The sequence below is a fragment of the Hypomesus nipponensis genome, chromosome 5, assembly GCF_054491055.1.
Source record: "Hypomesus nipponensis isolate SF chromosome 5, ASM5449105v1, whole genome shotgun sequence".
NCBI classification, from domain to species: domain Eukaryota; kingdom Metazoa; phylum Chordata; class Actinopteri; order Osmeriformes; family Osmeridae; genus Hypomesus; species Hypomesus nipponensis.
In genome coordinates, this window is record NC_140365.1 from 2,142,765 (window position 1) to 2,158,359 (window position 15,595).

Here is a 15,595-nt window from a genome sequence, read left to right on the forward strand (position 1 = left end):
GCGTGTTGATGTCATTTCCTGGAGGCTGCCCTGCCCTCCTCGCCCTCCTGCCCAGCCAGGGTGAGGGAAGATGGGGGCGTGCAGGAGGGCGAGGCCTGCAGCTGCAGGGTGGTGTTGGACGAGGACCACATCCAGCTCAGGCTGTCCTGGGACTCATCCAGGGAGGGGGGCTGGACCTGGCGTAGCGGGCCCAGAACGTAGCGCCCTGCCTGGGGCTCTCCGGCAGCCTGGCAGCCCCTCCTCCAAGACGCCAGTCAGCCGCCAACAGGAGAACATCAGGCAGTAGCTGTGGACAGAACAGACGGTTCAGACGAGCTCTAGAACAGTCCAGATCTAGAACAGTCCAGACCAGATCTAGAACAGTCCAGATCTTGAACAGTCCAGACCAGATCTAGAACAGTCCAGATCTACAACAGTCCAGACCAGATTTAGAACAGTCCAGACCAGATCTAGAACAGTCCAGATCTAGAACAGTCCAGATCTAGAACAGTCCAGACCAGCTCTAGAACAGTCCAGATTTAGAACAGTCAAAACCAGATCTAAAACAGTCCAGTCCAGATCTAGAACACACAAGCTCTAGAACAGTCCAGACCAGATCTAGAACAGTCCAGACCAGATCTAGAACAGTTCAGACCAGCTCTAGGACAGTCCAGAGCAGACAGAGCAGGTCTGTCCGGCACTCTACTGGTATACGGAGTCCCTGATGCTGGGAGTGTACGTACTGTAGAAGTTGCAGTTCACTTCCTATGCTATCCAGGCAGTTTTCTACCTCACTTCCTGTAAATACTCACATGTCGTCAGGGCAACCCAGGGGTTGTTTGAGGCGGTTCCCCTGCCTCAGGTAGTCGTAGATCTCGCTGTTCTCCACCCCAGGGTAGGGGGTCTGACCGCGCGTGGCGATCTCCCACATGGTCACTCCAAACGACCACTGACGGAGCAGGAAGTGACAGAGCAGGAAGTGACGGAGCAGGAAGTGACGGAGCAGGAAGTGACACAGTCAACTAGAACAGCAGACCGACTCTTTGGAGGCACGGGAACATTCAGCTGTACAAGATTCACATCGAACCCTCCTCTCACACACAGTCTTACACACAGGGCAACAGTCTCACCACATCACTCTTGGTCGTGTAGACTCTGTCGGCCAGACTCTCGATGGCGATCCATTTGACGGGCATCTTGGAGATGTTCCCCTGTCTGTAGTAGTCTCCATTATAGATCTTCTTAGAGAGGCCAAAGTCGGCCACACACACTGTCATGTTCTCATTCAACCTGGAAACAGGACACACACACACACTGCAAACTGGGGTCTGAGCTGCTGTCTGTGCTGAGATGATAACTGAGATCAAACCGAGGCCTCACATGCAGTTTCGAGCGGCCAGATCTCTGTGGATGAATCTCTTGTTGCTCAGGTACTCCATCCCCCGCGCGATGTCTGTCATGAACTTTACCAGCATCTGGCAGGACAGCGGCTGCAGGCGGAAGGATACGGTTACTGGGCGGCCCTAGCTCCTCAGAGAGGTGGAGCTAATCAACATCAGCGCCCATAAAAACCACAGGTCAGTGTTGAGGATCTAGAGGAGGTGAAAGGGCTTTGTGGTGTGGCAGAGGGCTTTAGAGAAGAGAGAGGGAGAGACTGACTGACTGACCAGAGGACTGTAGAGGAGAGAGAGAGAGAGAGAGACACTGACACTGACCAGAGGACTGTAGAGGAGAGAGAGAGATTGACTGACCAGAGGACTGTAGAGGAGAGAGAGAGAGAGAGAGACACTGACACTGACCAGAGGACTGTAGAGGAGAGAGAGAGACACTGACATTGACCAGAGGACTGTAGAGGAGAGAGAGAGACACTGACACTGACCAGAGGACTGTAGGAGAGAGAGAGAGAGAGAGACACTGACCAGAGGACTGTAGGAGAGAGAGAGACACTGACATTGACCAGAGGACTGTAGAGGAGAGAGAGAGACACTGACATTGACCAGAGGACTGTAGAGGAGAGAGAGAGACACTGACACTGACCAGAGGACTGTAGGAGAGAGAGAGAGAGAGAGACACTGACCAGAGGACTGTAGGAGAGAGAGAGACACTGACATTGACCAGAGGACTGTAGAGGAGAGAGAGAGACACTGACATTGACCAGAGGACTGTAGAGGAGAGAGAGAGACACTGACACTGACCAGAGGACTGTAGGAGAGAGAGAGAGAGAGAGACACTGACACTGACCAGAGGACTGTAGAGGAGAGAGAGAGACACTGACACTGACCAGAGGACTGTCCCCCAGGCGTGAGTAGAGCAGGAAGCTGTGCAGGTCTCCGTGCTTCATGAAGGGCAGGATGACCACCGGGGTCGGGTAGTGGCCCCTATCAACGGTCTGCAGACACACTCCTACACACACACACACACACACACACACACACACACACACACACACACACACACACACACACACACACACACACACAGGGACAGGAGCTGGAGGTCAGCTGGGTCTCAGCAGGGACATAAATAAATGTGATATTTACTGAAATAATGATGTTTAGTGATATTGAATGATAGAATGATTTGTATTGATCTTTAAAAGCCTGCCGTCTCACCGACGAGTCTCATCACGTTGGGGTGGTCAAACTCCTTCATACACGCAGCCTCCCTGAGGAAGTCCTCCATCTCTGGACGGGAGCAGATGGAGACTGGGAGGGGGAGAGAGAGAGGATAGAAGGAGCAAGGAAGAGAGAGAGAGGGAGGGGGAGGGAGGGAGAGAGGAGGAGAGAGAGAGAGAGAGAGAGAGAGAGAGAGAGAGAGAGAGAGAGAGACAGAGGGAAGGGGGGGGAGAGCAAGGAAGAGAGAGAGGGAGGGAGAGGAGAGAGGGAGAGAGGGGGGGAGAGGAGAGGGAGGGAGAGAGGGAGAGGAAAGAGAGGAGGAGAGGGAGAGAGGGAGAGAGGGAGGAAGGGGGAGAGAGGGAGGGAGGGGGGAGAGAGAGGAGAGGGAGAGAAGGAGCAAGGAAGAGAGAGGAGAGGGACAGGAGGCAGGAGAGAAAGAGAGAGAGAGAGAGATGGCTGGGGTGAGATCATGTACAGTAAGTAACCTTGGAGCCCCTGGCAGCGATCAGAGTACTCACTCTTCATGGTTTTCACGGCCACTCTGATAACTGCCTCTCCGTGCACCAGCAGGCCTTCCACCACCGAGCCAAACTCCCCTGGAGAAACAAGTCACACAGTCAGAACACACCCCTGGTTTGAGGACACAGTAAATGTTTGGTGTCACTGTATAACAGCGGTAAATGGCTAGCGGTACTGTATATCAGCAATAAATGGCTAGCGGTACTATAAAAAAAGCATAGGATGTTCCTGGTTTGGATGTGAACTCACCCTCTCCCAGCGTCTTCCCCAGGGTCAGTTTGTGTCTGTCCACCATCACATCTTGCAGCTTGTGCTTCAACTCATCACTGATGACCAGACTGTTCACTGAGGAAGGACATGGTTCACACACGCACTCAAACCCCCTTCCTCCCCCATGCTCTTGTGCTGCTACATGGAGTTAATCATCCCTTACGAGGGATGTTGATCTTGTGAAGTCATGACTTAGTCACGATGGAAAAACAAGACAGGCAATTCCCCCATGAGTTCTAAACCTCTCCTTCGAACACGCTCCATTTGGTCTTCTCTCAAGGCCTGATAACAGTGTTGAATGAGAGAGAGAGAGAGAGAGAGAGAGAGAGAGAGAGACAGAGAGACAGAGAGAGAGAGAGAGCACCCTGTCATGGTGTTATCAGACACGTCAGGCTGTTTAACTACTTACATGTGGCTTCGTTTGTCTGACGATTGTAGGAGCGTCGAGCGCTGTATCGGACCACAAAGTCCCCGTTATTCCTCAGAGGGTAAAACTCCTTCCTGTTACACACACACACACAGTCAGTATCTCTAAATATACATACATATAAGAAGTGATGTTCAGAAGCCAGACACCCACTCACCCTGCATGTGAGGTACGTACCCCAAACACGTCTGTCTGTGTTGTGACATCACGACGTACACAGCAAGGAAGCCAATCAGAGCCAGCGTGACAGCCACAAGCATGACCACATACCACCAGTGCCAGGAGAACACCTGGTGAGGAGACACACCTGGGGAAGGAAGAAGCTCATCAGCCTCCTCCAGGACCTCCACTACCCTCCACCTCATCAGCCTCCTTCAGGACCTCCACTACCCTCCACCTCATCAGCCTCCTCCAGGACCTCCACTACCCTGCCACCTCATCAGCCTCCTCCAGGACCTCCACTACCCTCCACCTCATCAGCCTCCTCCGGGACCTCCACTACCCTGCCACCTCATCAGCCTCCTCCAGGACCTCCACTACCCTCCACCTCATCAGCCTCCTCCGGGACCTCCACTACCCCGCCACCTCATCAGCCTCCTCCAGGACCTCCACTACCCCGCCACCGTAGGAGAAACCTCCTCTACCTGTACCCCATCTGTACAGAGGACTGCTCATTTACATACTCACCCCTCCATCCCTCCTCCCTCCTCCTCCACCCCCCCCCCCCCCCGGCCGGGCTTCCCTGCCTTGCCTCACCAGGCTGGCTGTGCTGGAGGCTGTGGGTGGGGCTCCAGGGGCCGCAGCCAGCCCGGGTGCAGGCACACACTCGTAGGATCACCGTCTCCAGGAGCCCTGAGATGGGGAGGACCAGCTCTGACCGCTGGACAGGCTCCACCGCGGCCTGAATCACACACACATCAGACCAAGGGCATCAGTCTTTGTGTATGTATGTGAGGGGAGAGAGAGGGGGAGTGGGAGAATGAGAGAGAGACACAGAGAGAGACACAGAGACATAGAGATGTTGTTGTTGTCTCTACCTGGGACATGTTGCTGGTTTTGTACTCGACTCTGTACCCCTCCAGCAGCCCGTTCAGCCGGCCGGGCGGCTCCGTCCAGTTCAGGTGGACTTGGGTTCCGTTAAACACAGCCTGCAGGCTGGCTGGTGCCTCCTCTGGTACTGTGAAAACAGAGCAGGCAGGGCTGGGTGGACAGAGCGGCCTGCACACCGTCCTGCTGACAGCAGAGGAGGGAGGGAGGGAGGGAGGGAGGGAGGGAGGGAGGGAGGGAGGGAGGGAGGGAGGGAGGGAGGGAGGGAGGGAGGGAGGGAGGGAGGGAGGGAGGGAGGGAGGGAGGGAGGGAGGGAGGGAGGGAGGGAGGGAGGGAGGGAGGGAGGGAGGGAGGGAGGGAGGGAGGGAGGGAGGGAGGGGAACCACATCCAGCCTGCTGGCTCTCAGGAGAGAGGTGTGTGAGGAGAGAAAGGCATCTTTGTCGCAGGCTGAGTCAGAGTCCGGTAAAGGACCCTGATGATGTCATGGGTGCGTTCTGAGCTTGATGGTTTCCATATGTGGCGCTACTTCAGCCAATTAAAACACAGGCCCCACCCTGCCCCTACCCCCTCACCTCTCCTCCCACCCCCCAGACCCTGTCTAACACAGGCCCTACCCTGCCCCTACCCCCTACCCCCTCCCACCCCCCGGACCCTGTCTAAGACAGGCCTCACCCTGCCCTCCTCCCCCACCCTCCCCAGACCCTGGCGATCGGGCCTCTCTCTCGCTCTAACTACAACATGTAGTCTTTGAGGGGGTTAGGACAACACTATAACAAGATCCACATTAGGAGAGATACTGACAAGCTCACCAAGTGGATGTACTCTATCCTTCCATTCTTATCTCATATCACTATCCTCCCCGCATCTTCTTGACCCCAGATAACTCCTCTCATCTCCTTCAGGAGACGTTCTAAGGTCAGATGTGCTGACGGAAACTGCACCCCTGTGGTCTTGAAGCCTTCCCCTCTCCTATCCAGGCGTCTATTTCTATTTACTTTCCTTTTCCAGGAAGCCGGCCACATCGCAGACTGCCTGTGGAAACCATGAGCTGGCACGGAAAAACTGCTCCTCTCCTCTCCTCAAACACACAGCAGCATTATGGGCTGCACCGCAGCACCTCCACCACGCCATGAATAGAGACTGTTTAGTCTGTTTTCCTCCAGTCCAAGTTCCTTCTCCTCCTCCTCCTCTGCCTAAACTAGCTTGCTCTCTGAGCAGCTTAAAACCCCACGGCCCACGGCCAGTTCAAAGAGAAGACAATTAAAATCTGGGGTTTCATTTATGGACCCATCCCTACAGCTGCTTCTCAGCTCAACATTAAGGAATGCTAAAGACATCAGTTTGTTTTTTTTACGTACATTAGCAGGAGAAACAGCTTTCACAGGCACATGTCAAGGCCACATTTCAGAATAGAGTATTTCTCGTTGGTCTAGAGCTTTATGTTTTATCGATTTTTGTGGAAGATTGTTGGTAAGTCACCCCCTCCACTTTATCATCAACACAACTGTAATATCTTCAATATTATGAACCTGTATCAGTGGATAAACTAACATTGATGAATATCTTTTTTTTTGATGATGATGTAAACAACAGGAGGAGAACCCCCCCCCCTCCGATGGACTCACCTCCCTCTGAGGTGAGCAGGGTCACCCAGGGGGTCCATGCGGACGCCCCCTGGCTGCTTCGGCAGGATACCCTCACGTCGTACGAGCTGTAGGGCTGCAGCCGGGGGATGAGGTGCAGGGCGGGAGGCAAGTTCACGTTCCGGTTGTGGAGCAGCTGTCTTCCCTGAGCGGCTGAGACAGACTGGGCGGCCTGGAAGGCAGGGAGAGGACGGTCTAGATCAGCCTCTCCCAGCAGGGACCCCCCCCCCTGCCCTGCATGTTCTAGATGTTCCACTGCTCCAACACACCTAATCCACATGAATGGCTCGTTATCAAGCTCAGCAGAGGCCTGGTAATGACCCATTTGTTTGAACCAGGTGTGTTGGAGCAGGGAAACATCTAGCACATGCAGGGCAGGGGTGTCACTGACGACCAGGGTTAAGGAACAGCCCTCTAGAGACCTCCAGCTGTGCTGAGGAGCGCTGGCAGCAGCAGGGGGGAGGGGGGGGTCAGGTGAGACAAGCTCCTACCTGGATGGAGCACACGGTCACGGGGTACACGCCCCCGAAGCCTGGCTCCCAGGACAGCAGCAGGGACGACTGGGTGGCCTCGGCCGCCCGCAGCCTCTGAGCCTGGGAGGGGATCACTGCGAACACACACACACACACACACACACACACACACACACACACACTGGTCTGAGCACTAGGAGGGGATCACTGGGTCAAACTCCTGTGGACACTGTACAGTCAGAGAAAAACGCGATTCTGAACGTTGTTGAAGTTAGTAAGGTAAACATAGTTACAGTGTGAGTTAGCACAGTGAACATAGTTACAGGGTGAGTTAGCACAGTGAACATAGTTACAGGGCGAGTTAGCACAGAGAACATAGTTACAGTGCGAATTAGCACAGTAAACAGACCAGTGACTGAGCCTGTTGCGGAGGTTGCGACCCCTCTGCTGTTGTGGGCCTCACAGGAGAATCTGCTGGTCTGGTTGAGGCCTGCGTAGAGACCGACACAAGGATTTAAAAACATGGGTAGAGTTTCTGTAGAGAGGGGACTGGCCATGTGATCTACTGCATTGGGAGTCAGGTGGCTAAGCGGTTAGGGAATCGGGCTATTAATCTGAAGGTCGCTAGTTTGATTCCCGGCCGCGTCAAAATACCCTACTTGCCTCGGGGGAATGTCCCTGTACCTACTGTAAGTCGCTATGAATAAGAGCGTCTGCTAAATGTCATGGGGGATTTTCCCGAATCTCTGTACAGTTTAGTCTGATGTTTGTCTGAATCCTTACACCGGACACTGTGAGAAGGCAGAGAAATACGAGAATCTGCTGTGTATCTACCCATGACGTTCAGAGAGGAAGGCGACAGGGAGAGCGGGTCTTGCAGGGTGTTGAGAGGTTCTCCGTTCTGCAGCCAGATGATCCTGACAGGTTCTGGGGGGCCGTGAGCAGAACACTGCAGGCTGATGTTAGCGATGTTAGCCTCCACGCTAACATCGCCAGGCTCCACAGAGAAATGAGGAATCCCTGTTGGAGATTGGAGACAGGCTCAGACTCTGCCAAGAACAGGTGGAGGTAGCAGGTGGGGACCTGTAAAGAACGTCAGACCGGTGGAGATCTTACCCTCCAGCTGGATACGACCTTCCTGAGACAGGATGTCATGTAGACCCACCGTTGCCATGCAACGGTATCTTCCGATGTCTGATAGCGCCACATTGTCAATTCTAGAGGCAGGCGGAGATATGGCATTAGACTCGAGGACGTCTTCACCCTTGGCGCATGCAAACTAAGTAAAGATATAAAAAATGACCTGAGGTCGCTGATCGTAAGCCAGCTCCCGTCCCCTACAGGGATCTGGACTTGGTTTGTGTCGGCGTATTCCACCGTCTCTCCATTCCTGAGCCACACAACGTCTGGGGGCTCCACGAGCCCTCCGTCCCCGCGGAGGGAACATCTCGCCTGCACGGGCTTCCCCAGGGACGAGGTCAGGTTCCCAGGGTTACTCACGAACCGGAGCACTGACACGGAGAAGTCAGAGGACATTAAATCTACTAGGAACCGTTAATGTGGACGTACACTCAGGTTTCATTGAAAACAACAACTATTTAACCTGTATACTTAATTAGTTGGGCAGTGTAGGCTACGTGTAGGCTACATTGCAAGCCATGACCGATAGCTCCACTCCCTACTACAGCAGACAACGGACATAAAACTATGGGCCTATAACGATAGCTGCCTCAAAGTAGAGCTATAGTTATACACGTACTGTGCATGTTATATTAACACACAAACCTGATAGTTTCAAACAACAATATAGAACAATAACACAGTTTCCAAATGCTGAGGCTACAGCAATTGGTTCACTCACCTGGAACAGGAATAACTTCACAGATATCGATGAGAAAAGTGATCATTAGCGGCACTCTCCATCTGCAAAGGCAGCTCATCCTTTCCCTTCCAGCAGTCAACGCTGTTTAAAAACACATTCTCAAAATAAATCAATTTATGACCGCTTCTTGAACATTGTGCAGATGCGATTTATTCATAATTTTCAACCGGTTTTCTCGTTATTGGAAAAGATCATAAGTTCTGGAAAAGGTTTTATCATCTTGTTTACTAACACACCCTTAATCCGTGATCTAGAATTCAAAAAATACAGCTACAAATTATCTTAAATGAAATTGACTCAATCCAAGAATACGCGTGGCGTGTCGTAGTCATTTCCACGTCCTCGTGCCCAGACTTAGTCCCACACTTTATTACTTTTCCCTCCGTCGCTATTTTCTCGTTCGTGTTTGTTCCCTCCCCTCCTGTCTCATGTGAAATCCACTTGATTCCATATTAATATTGGGCACATTAGTTTACACTCTCCCACTGTGACAACGGATAAAACCAGCTCATTCCATTCTAAAGTAAAACAAAATTCATTAAAGGATTGTAGTCTATTAAAGAATAGTAAGCCTGTGCTACTTCTTTTGAAGTGTGTTTAGACCGGACCGTTAACTTTTCTGCAACATACAATACTGTTAAGTTATGTACCTGCAGCGACAACTTAAACAGAACCAACTGAAGTGTACTTGCGTTCTCTAGTGGCCAACGTGGAGTAGTCTCATGATCACGGATAAGGTGGGTTTATAAAGCTGAATGTGTTTGACTATACACATTTTTACATCAAGGCTATGTAAAAGGTCGTAGGCTACATTTCCCGGAGGAAGTGCTAATCATTAAATGTATCGCATAATGTGTTTCATTGTGTTTCAAGTGAGGAACTTTAGAGACCGTTAATGTATCTGATGCACTAATAGTACGGATTCTACTCTACGTCAGAGAAAGGCGGGTAACTGCTGCTCCCTCGCGCTGGTTTAACGCTTTTTGCATCACTGTCGACCGGAGGCGGCAAGGAGGGGGTCTTATAGCGACGTGGACAGTTTACTGCTAACGGTAGGTTAAGTGTTTCATGCAATTTTTTGTGGATGACAGCAAAAACAACAACAGAAAGGAGATATGTGATTGTTATAAAATGAGTTTGGTTGATTTATAATACGTTCATAAATTGTCAGTTGATTGAACAGAGTGGAGCCTATTGTAACTGTTCATTAACCAGAAAACGTACTTTCCCAAATGCAATAACACCCATTTAATTATTTGCTTAGCCTCTACTTTTAAATAAAAACAAAAATCTCTTCTTTTTTTCATAAATTACTTTATAGAATGTTGAATGTATGTTGCTATTCCCTGTGCAGTTGCCTGGTTCCAGACATTTCATCTTGCTGGTTCCACAGTTTCATTCCAGCCAACAGCGCCAAGTCACGCAAAGTAAGACTAAACTCTTCCAGACCGTAGCTTATGTAATTGTTCTTATTTCTAACTAGTTCAAGCTAAAATCACAGCAACAAATCAAGTGATCAGACATTTTTCAAAACCTTGAGCGTGTTGGTGCACCAGTTTCGACCCGTAGGCCTCGATGTATGAAGTAGTGGCACACAGTGTTCACTGCAGGACTAAAGAACAGCGTGTTTATATGTTGGTGGTGCCCCAGGAGCTGCACAAAGCACATAGTCTCCTGACAGAGTATCTATCATGCGGTAGGATTTAATGAGGTGTTGAAAGATGAGCTTTTGGAAATACCAGGCAGACAGTCAGCGCTTGGAAGACGTCCTCAGCACAGCTCCAGTCAGAGATCAGACCAGCTTCGTAGGTTTGGGAACGTTTCATTTCGGTTTGAAATCTGAGTGTCTGTGTTAACCATCAGGCATGCAGAGGAGAAAATGAGAAGGGGAGAAGAGAGGAAGGAGAGAGCTGAAGACGGGAGGAGGAGGGGAGGGAAGAGAGGGGGAGAAGAGAGGAAGGAGAGAGCTGAAGACGGGAGGAGGAGGGGAGGGAAGAGAGGGGGAGAAGAGAGGAAGGAGAGAGCTGAAGACGGGAGGAGGAGGGGAGGGAAGAGAGGGGGAGAAGAGAGGAAGGAGAGAGCTGAAGACGGGAGGAGGAGGGGAGGGAAGAGAGGGGGAGAAGAGAGGAAGGAGAGAGCTGAAGACGGGAGGAGGAGGGGAGGGAAGAGAGGGGGAGAAGAGAGGAAGGAGAGAGCTGAAGACGGGAGGAGGAGGGGAGGGAAGAGAGGGGGAGAAGAGAGGAAGGAGAGAGCTGAAGACGGGAGGAGGAGGGGAGGGAAGAGAGGGGGAGGTGTGGTCTGGGGTTCAGGGACGGAGGTTTTTTCTTCTTCAGGGAAAACAGGAGAACCTTAATGACAACCAGATGTGTTCAGGAAACGAGGGAACGAAGGTAGGGGAGGAAGAGAGAAGAAGAAAAGAGGTTTGGAGGAAGAGAGGAAGAATGCATGTGTGTGGATGGAGGGAGGGCTAGTGATGGTGGCCTATCAGAACTGAGAGGGTGTAGAATGTGGAGCCTAGAAGAAGCATCTGTTCGACCCTGTGACTTCACCCTGGCCTGACCTCCCCTGACCCCTGGCTGGAAGCTGCCCTGTGTCTGTGTGGCAATGTGTGTGTTCCTGGGTGTTTGTGTACAGCCATCCAAGTTAACGGAACATGTGTGTGTGTGTGTGTGTGTGTGGTGTGGTCTTGGGCTTCTGTGTGTGTTTCCAGGATGAGGAGGACTTTCATGTTGCTGTGTCTGGGAGCACTCCTCTGCTTTTCTGACGCCCAGTTGGTGAGACCCCTCCCCTTGACACACCTCCTCTCACTGTCTGTCTAACAGACCACTCACTTTACTAGCCTTCTGTCTGGTCACATCTGTGTGTGATCGTTAAATATGATTTTCTTAATGAAAAGTGTGTGTGTGTGGGGGGGGGGGGACAGTTTTGCCAACCTTCACCCCTGCTTCTAACACACTGTACTGCCTCTGTAAACGTCACTGAACCTTCTCTCACTGCGCCTGTCTTGATTGGCCAGCTGGAGGAGGAGGCGGGAGGGGAGGAGGAGCCACACGTGGAGCTGTTCACCACGGCCAGAACCAAGATGGCCGCCGCCACCTCCGACTTCGGCTACAACCTGTTCCGCGCGCTCGCCAGCCGGGACCCCAAAGCCAACGTGTTCCTGGCACCCATCAGCGTCTCTGAAGTGATGACTCAGCTAGCCATGGGTTAGCCTTATCGCTGTTCCCTCCCCCCCCCCCTCCTGCAGACCCGGACGCGTCCGTGACGCCCTGTGTGATGTGTGTCCTGCAGGAGCGTCTGAGCGCGCTCAGAGGCAGCTGTTCCGGGCACTGAGGTACCACAGCCTCCAGGACCCCCAGCTCCACCAGACCCTGAAGGAGCTGCTGCGCTCCGTCAGCGGCCCACGCAAGGGCCTCAGCACCGCCGCCCGGATCTACCTGGCCCGCCGTGAGTGGATGAGTGTGTGGATGAGTGTGTGGATGAGTGTGTGTGTATGTCAGAGGCTGAGGTATTTGTGTGATTTGTATTTCCAGTGTAGTCAACATAATGTCTGTATGCATGTGTGTGTGTGTGTGTGTGTTTGTCAGGGATCCGTGTGAAGCAGGAATTCTTCAGCCTGGTAGAGAACCAGTACGGGGTTCGTCCCAAGGCCCTGGTGGGCGGGGCTAAGGACACAAAGGACATCAATGATTGGGTGAAACAGCAGACAGGCGGGTTGGTGGACCGCCTCCTGACCAGGCCCCTTGGCAGGAACCCCGGGGTCATCCCTGTCTCCGCCGCACACTTCAAAGGTGAACACGCCTCGCTGATGTAGCTTCCTGGAGTGTGGTCGCTGCAAAATATTCTATTCGCTGCAAAATATTCTAGTTTAGTTAATCATATTTTTTATTTTACTACTGCTGCTTTTTCTACAGGTACACTTGCACTTAGAGATTCATGTTATTTAAATTGTAACTTGCTTAACTACATGCTCTTATGGTTCTTCCCTTTGGCACTTATTTTTGGGTTGTTCACAATGTGTGCTTCTTGTTTTGGCTACCCACAATGCTTTGGGGCTATCTCATTGTTATGATCAGTGACCTATGCACTTTGTAAAGCTCTCTCTTGGAAGTCGCTTTGGATAAAACCGTCTGCTAAATGCATAAATGTAAATGTGGTCATTAGGAGGGGGAACGCTGTCTTTTGAACCTGTGTATGGCACCACAGTTCTTGCATTATGCACCTAAACTGATCCCTGTGTGTGTGTGTGTGTGTGTGTGTGTGTCTCTGTGTGTGTGTAGGTAAATGGACAACTCGATTCAGTCAGACTGGAAAGATGCAGAACTTCCAGCTGGATGGAGAAGCTCCTGTCAGCATTCCCATGATGCAGCAGGAGAACTACCCTGTTAAGATGGGCATAGACTCTGACCTGAGCTGCACTGTGAGTTCATCCCTGCAGGCACTGTGTGTGTGTGTGTGTGTGTGTGTGTGTCTCCCTGCTCATCTCCCCTGCTCTCTCTTTCCAGATCGCCCAGATCCAGATGCAGGATGACGTCAGCATGTTTGTGTTCCTCCCCGATGACGTGACCCAGAACATGACCCTGCTGGAGGAGTCTCTGACAGCAGAGTTTGTGCAGGACCTGTCCATGAACCTCCGTGCGCTGCAGGTGGACCTCACTCTGCCCGTCCTCAAGCTCAGCTCCTCCACAGACCTGCTGCCCCTGCTGCCTGACCTAGGTGAGACCCTGCCTGTCTCCTCTCTCCTCCTCTCTTCTCCTCTCCTCTCTCCTCCTCTCCTCCTCTCTCCTCCTCTTTCTTCCTCTCTCCTCCTCTCCTCCTCTCTCCTCCTCTCCTCTCCTCCTCTCTTCTCCTCTCTTCTCCTCCTCTTTCCTCCTCTCCTTGCTTCACCTCTTCCACACTTTCTGACAAGGCTAGAGATTTATTGCATCACTCATGTCGCTCTCTGTCTCTCTCTCTGTCTCCCTCTCTGACACTCGCGCCTTCCCTTCTAGGTCTGTCTGATTGGTTGGCAGAGACGGACCTGGAGAAGATCACCACCCAGGCAGCCAAGCTCAGCAGTGTCAATCACAAGGTTGTCATGGAGATGGCTCCCGAGGGCGCTCAGTATGCGGGCCTCACGCCCCCCGCCCACAAGCTGTCAGTCCGCGTGGACCGCCCCTTCCTGTTCCTGGTCAGAGACGAAGCCTCGGGCGCCCTGATGCTAGTGGGCCGCGTGGTGAACCCTAAGGGTCTGCGGATATAACACACACACACATGCATAAACGCATACCACACCCCACATACACACACACCACCACACACTCACTCCACACACATCACCCCCCCCCCCCCCCCCCCGACATACACACACCACACACACACACACGCACACTCTGCTCTTAGCAGGTCCTAGGAGATGACAAGCCACTGCCAAGCTAGCTCGTCTTACAGTAAACTAAGCAGTCTGCATGGAGGGACAAGCAGCTAGGCTGAGGATCAGACTAACAGCTACTTATGGTGTGTATACGTACCAGCAGGGCCTAATTCTAACTTTTTTCTTGTTGTTCTATGCAGGGGAAATTAGTAACTGACAGTTTTCATGTTGAAACAAACCAGACAGACCATATTCTGCCTATACAGTTCCAGGAGATGTAATCGATACCACTTTAACCAGAACAATACTTACAATTACTGTCAATTGCAAAAAGAGAAATAAAAACGCAAGCCAGTCTCCTAGTCAAATGTCGGTTTTTCTGCTGGTTCTTTTTGCTGTTCCCTTGTCAGTTTTTCTTGAACACAGCTCTAGTGAAAGTACCGTTAGATCCACATTGCCTATTCTCAGCTGTATGGCTGGAACAGGCAAGAAACACTTGGACACACTATTCCCTATGTATGGTATGTTTGTGTGTCTGAGTGTGGGATGTGTGTGTGTGTGTGTGTGACTCATGGCACAGGCCTAGGACTATGCTAGATTTTCCACATTTCAGAAGAGATCTATTTTACGGTAATGCCTCCCAGAACCAACTCAAGCAATGCCATAACTGGAAGACCTCCCACACACACACACACACACACACACACACACACACACACAAAGAGGTGGGGGGGGGGGGTCTTCCCTACTGAGCCCACACCATGAAACATGCCAGATGCGTGTCTGTAGTTCTCCAGCAGAGGTCAGCACACACCCATCAAGCAGCTCTACACACCCAACACTAAACAAGAGATCGCCAAATTAAATCGTGCTTCGTTCCATCAAAACTTTATATAGTTCAGTTTATTTATAAAAGTTTGGTACTATAGGAATGTAGGTTTGTTTTCCAATGTGGGAATATGTGAGAATACTTATGTTTATGACTGAGTAGAGTGGACAGATTTGCAGTTTTCAAAAAGTGAAACAAGAAACGTCTGTTCCTGGTCAAAAATGAGATAAAAAAAAACTGTCTCTTAATTTGATGGATTGTTGCTGTTGGTCATTGACCTCAGTACTGTAGTGCTGGAGGGAGGATGGTCAGGGAGCTGGGACTTAACATCCCCAGGGAGGTCAATAACCTCAGACAGTCAGTCACCCCCCATCACAGATTTACATGTTTTTTACGGCTCAACAGGTCAAAATAGAGGAAGACTTTTGTTACATAAAAGGATGTTGGCTTTGCAGACACACACACACACACACCGAGGAAACAGATTTCTTCAAAAGGAGAAACACACACACACAGACAAGTTATTGGGGGCCAAAGGGGTCCCTTCTGACGCCTGC

At 51.5% G+C, this 15,595-nt stretch overlaps 2 protein-coding genes across 2 annotated transcripts; one reads left to right on the plus strand and one right to left on the minus strand.

The window, feature by feature from the left end:
* Positions 1 to 11: 11 nt before the first annotated feature.
* On the minus strand, positions 12 to 9,225 carry LOC146287729 (tyrosine-protein kinase receptor UFO-like). The gene is made up of 20 exons (XM_084698694.1): positions 8,836 to 9,225; positions 8,278 to 8,485; positions 8,091 to 8,191; positions 7,809 to 7,994; positions 7,384 to 7,464; positions 6,993 to 7,108; positions 6,484 to 6,673; positions 4,848 to 4,987; positions 4,567 to 4,711; positions 3,988 to 4,117; positions 3,793 to 3,884; positions 3,363 to 3,458; positions 3,113 to 3,190; positions 2,592 to 2,684; positions 2,261 to 2,382; positions 1,360 to 1,469; positions 1,110 to 1,269; positions 792 to 928; positions 250 to 286; positions 12 to 176 (listed from the first exon to the last, which is right to left on the minus strand). The coding sequence occupies exons 1-20, from the start codon at positions 8,912 to 8,914 to the stop codon at positions 12 to 14; spliced, it is 2,466 nt and encodes an 821-aa protein (XP_084554820.1). The 5' UTR covers positions 8,915 to 9,225.
* A 224-nt stretch (positions 9,226 to 9,449) lies between these two features.
* Positions 9,450 to 14,577, plus strand: serpinf1 (serpin peptidase inhibitor, clade F (alpha-2 antiplasmin, pigment epithelium derived factor), member 1). The gene is made up of 10 exons (XM_084698466.1): positions 9,450 to 9,593; positions 9,795 to 9,908; positions 10,211 to 10,283; positions 11,567 to 11,630; positions 11,873 to 12,062; positions 12,148 to 12,303; positions 12,444 to 12,647; positions 13,137 to 13,276; positions 13,362 to 13,572; positions 13,848 to 14,577. The coding sequence occupies exons 4-10, from the start codon at positions 11,568 to 11,570 to the stop codon at positions 14,096 to 14,098; spliced, it is 1,215 nt and encodes a 404-aa protein (XP_084554592.1). The 5' UTR covers positions 9,450 to 9,593; positions 9,795 to 9,908; positions 10,211 to 10,283; position 11,567; the 3' UTR covers positions 14,099 to 14,577.
* Positions 14,578 to 15,595: the final 1,018 nt, after the last annotated feature.

Coding starts and splice junctions, on each gene's coding strand:
- serpinf1 (XM_084698466.1), top strand. CDS start 11,568: ATGAGGAGGACTTTCATGTTGCTGTGTCTGGGAGCACTCCTCTGCTTT. Junction 12,304..12,443: donor CCGGATCTACCTGGCCCGCC/GTGAGTGGATGA, acceptor TGTGTTTGTCAG/GGATCCGTGTGAAGCAGGAA. Junction 12,648..13,136: donor CTCCGCCGCACACTTCAAAG/GTGAACACGCCT, acceptor GTGTGTGTGTAG/GTAAATGGACAACTCGATTC.
- LOC146287729 (XM_084698694.1), bottom strand. CDS start 8,914: ATGAGCTGCCTTTGCAGATGGAGAGTGCCGCTAATGATCACTTTTCTC. Junction 7,109..7,383: donor CGCAACAGGCTCAGTCACTG/GTCTGTTTACTG, acceptor GTGTGTTCGCAG/TGATCCCCTCCCAGGCTCAG. Junction 2,685..3,112: donor GGCCGTGAAAACCATGAAGA/GTGAGTACTCTG, acceptor TCCCCCTCCCAG/TCTCCATCTGCTCCCGTCCA.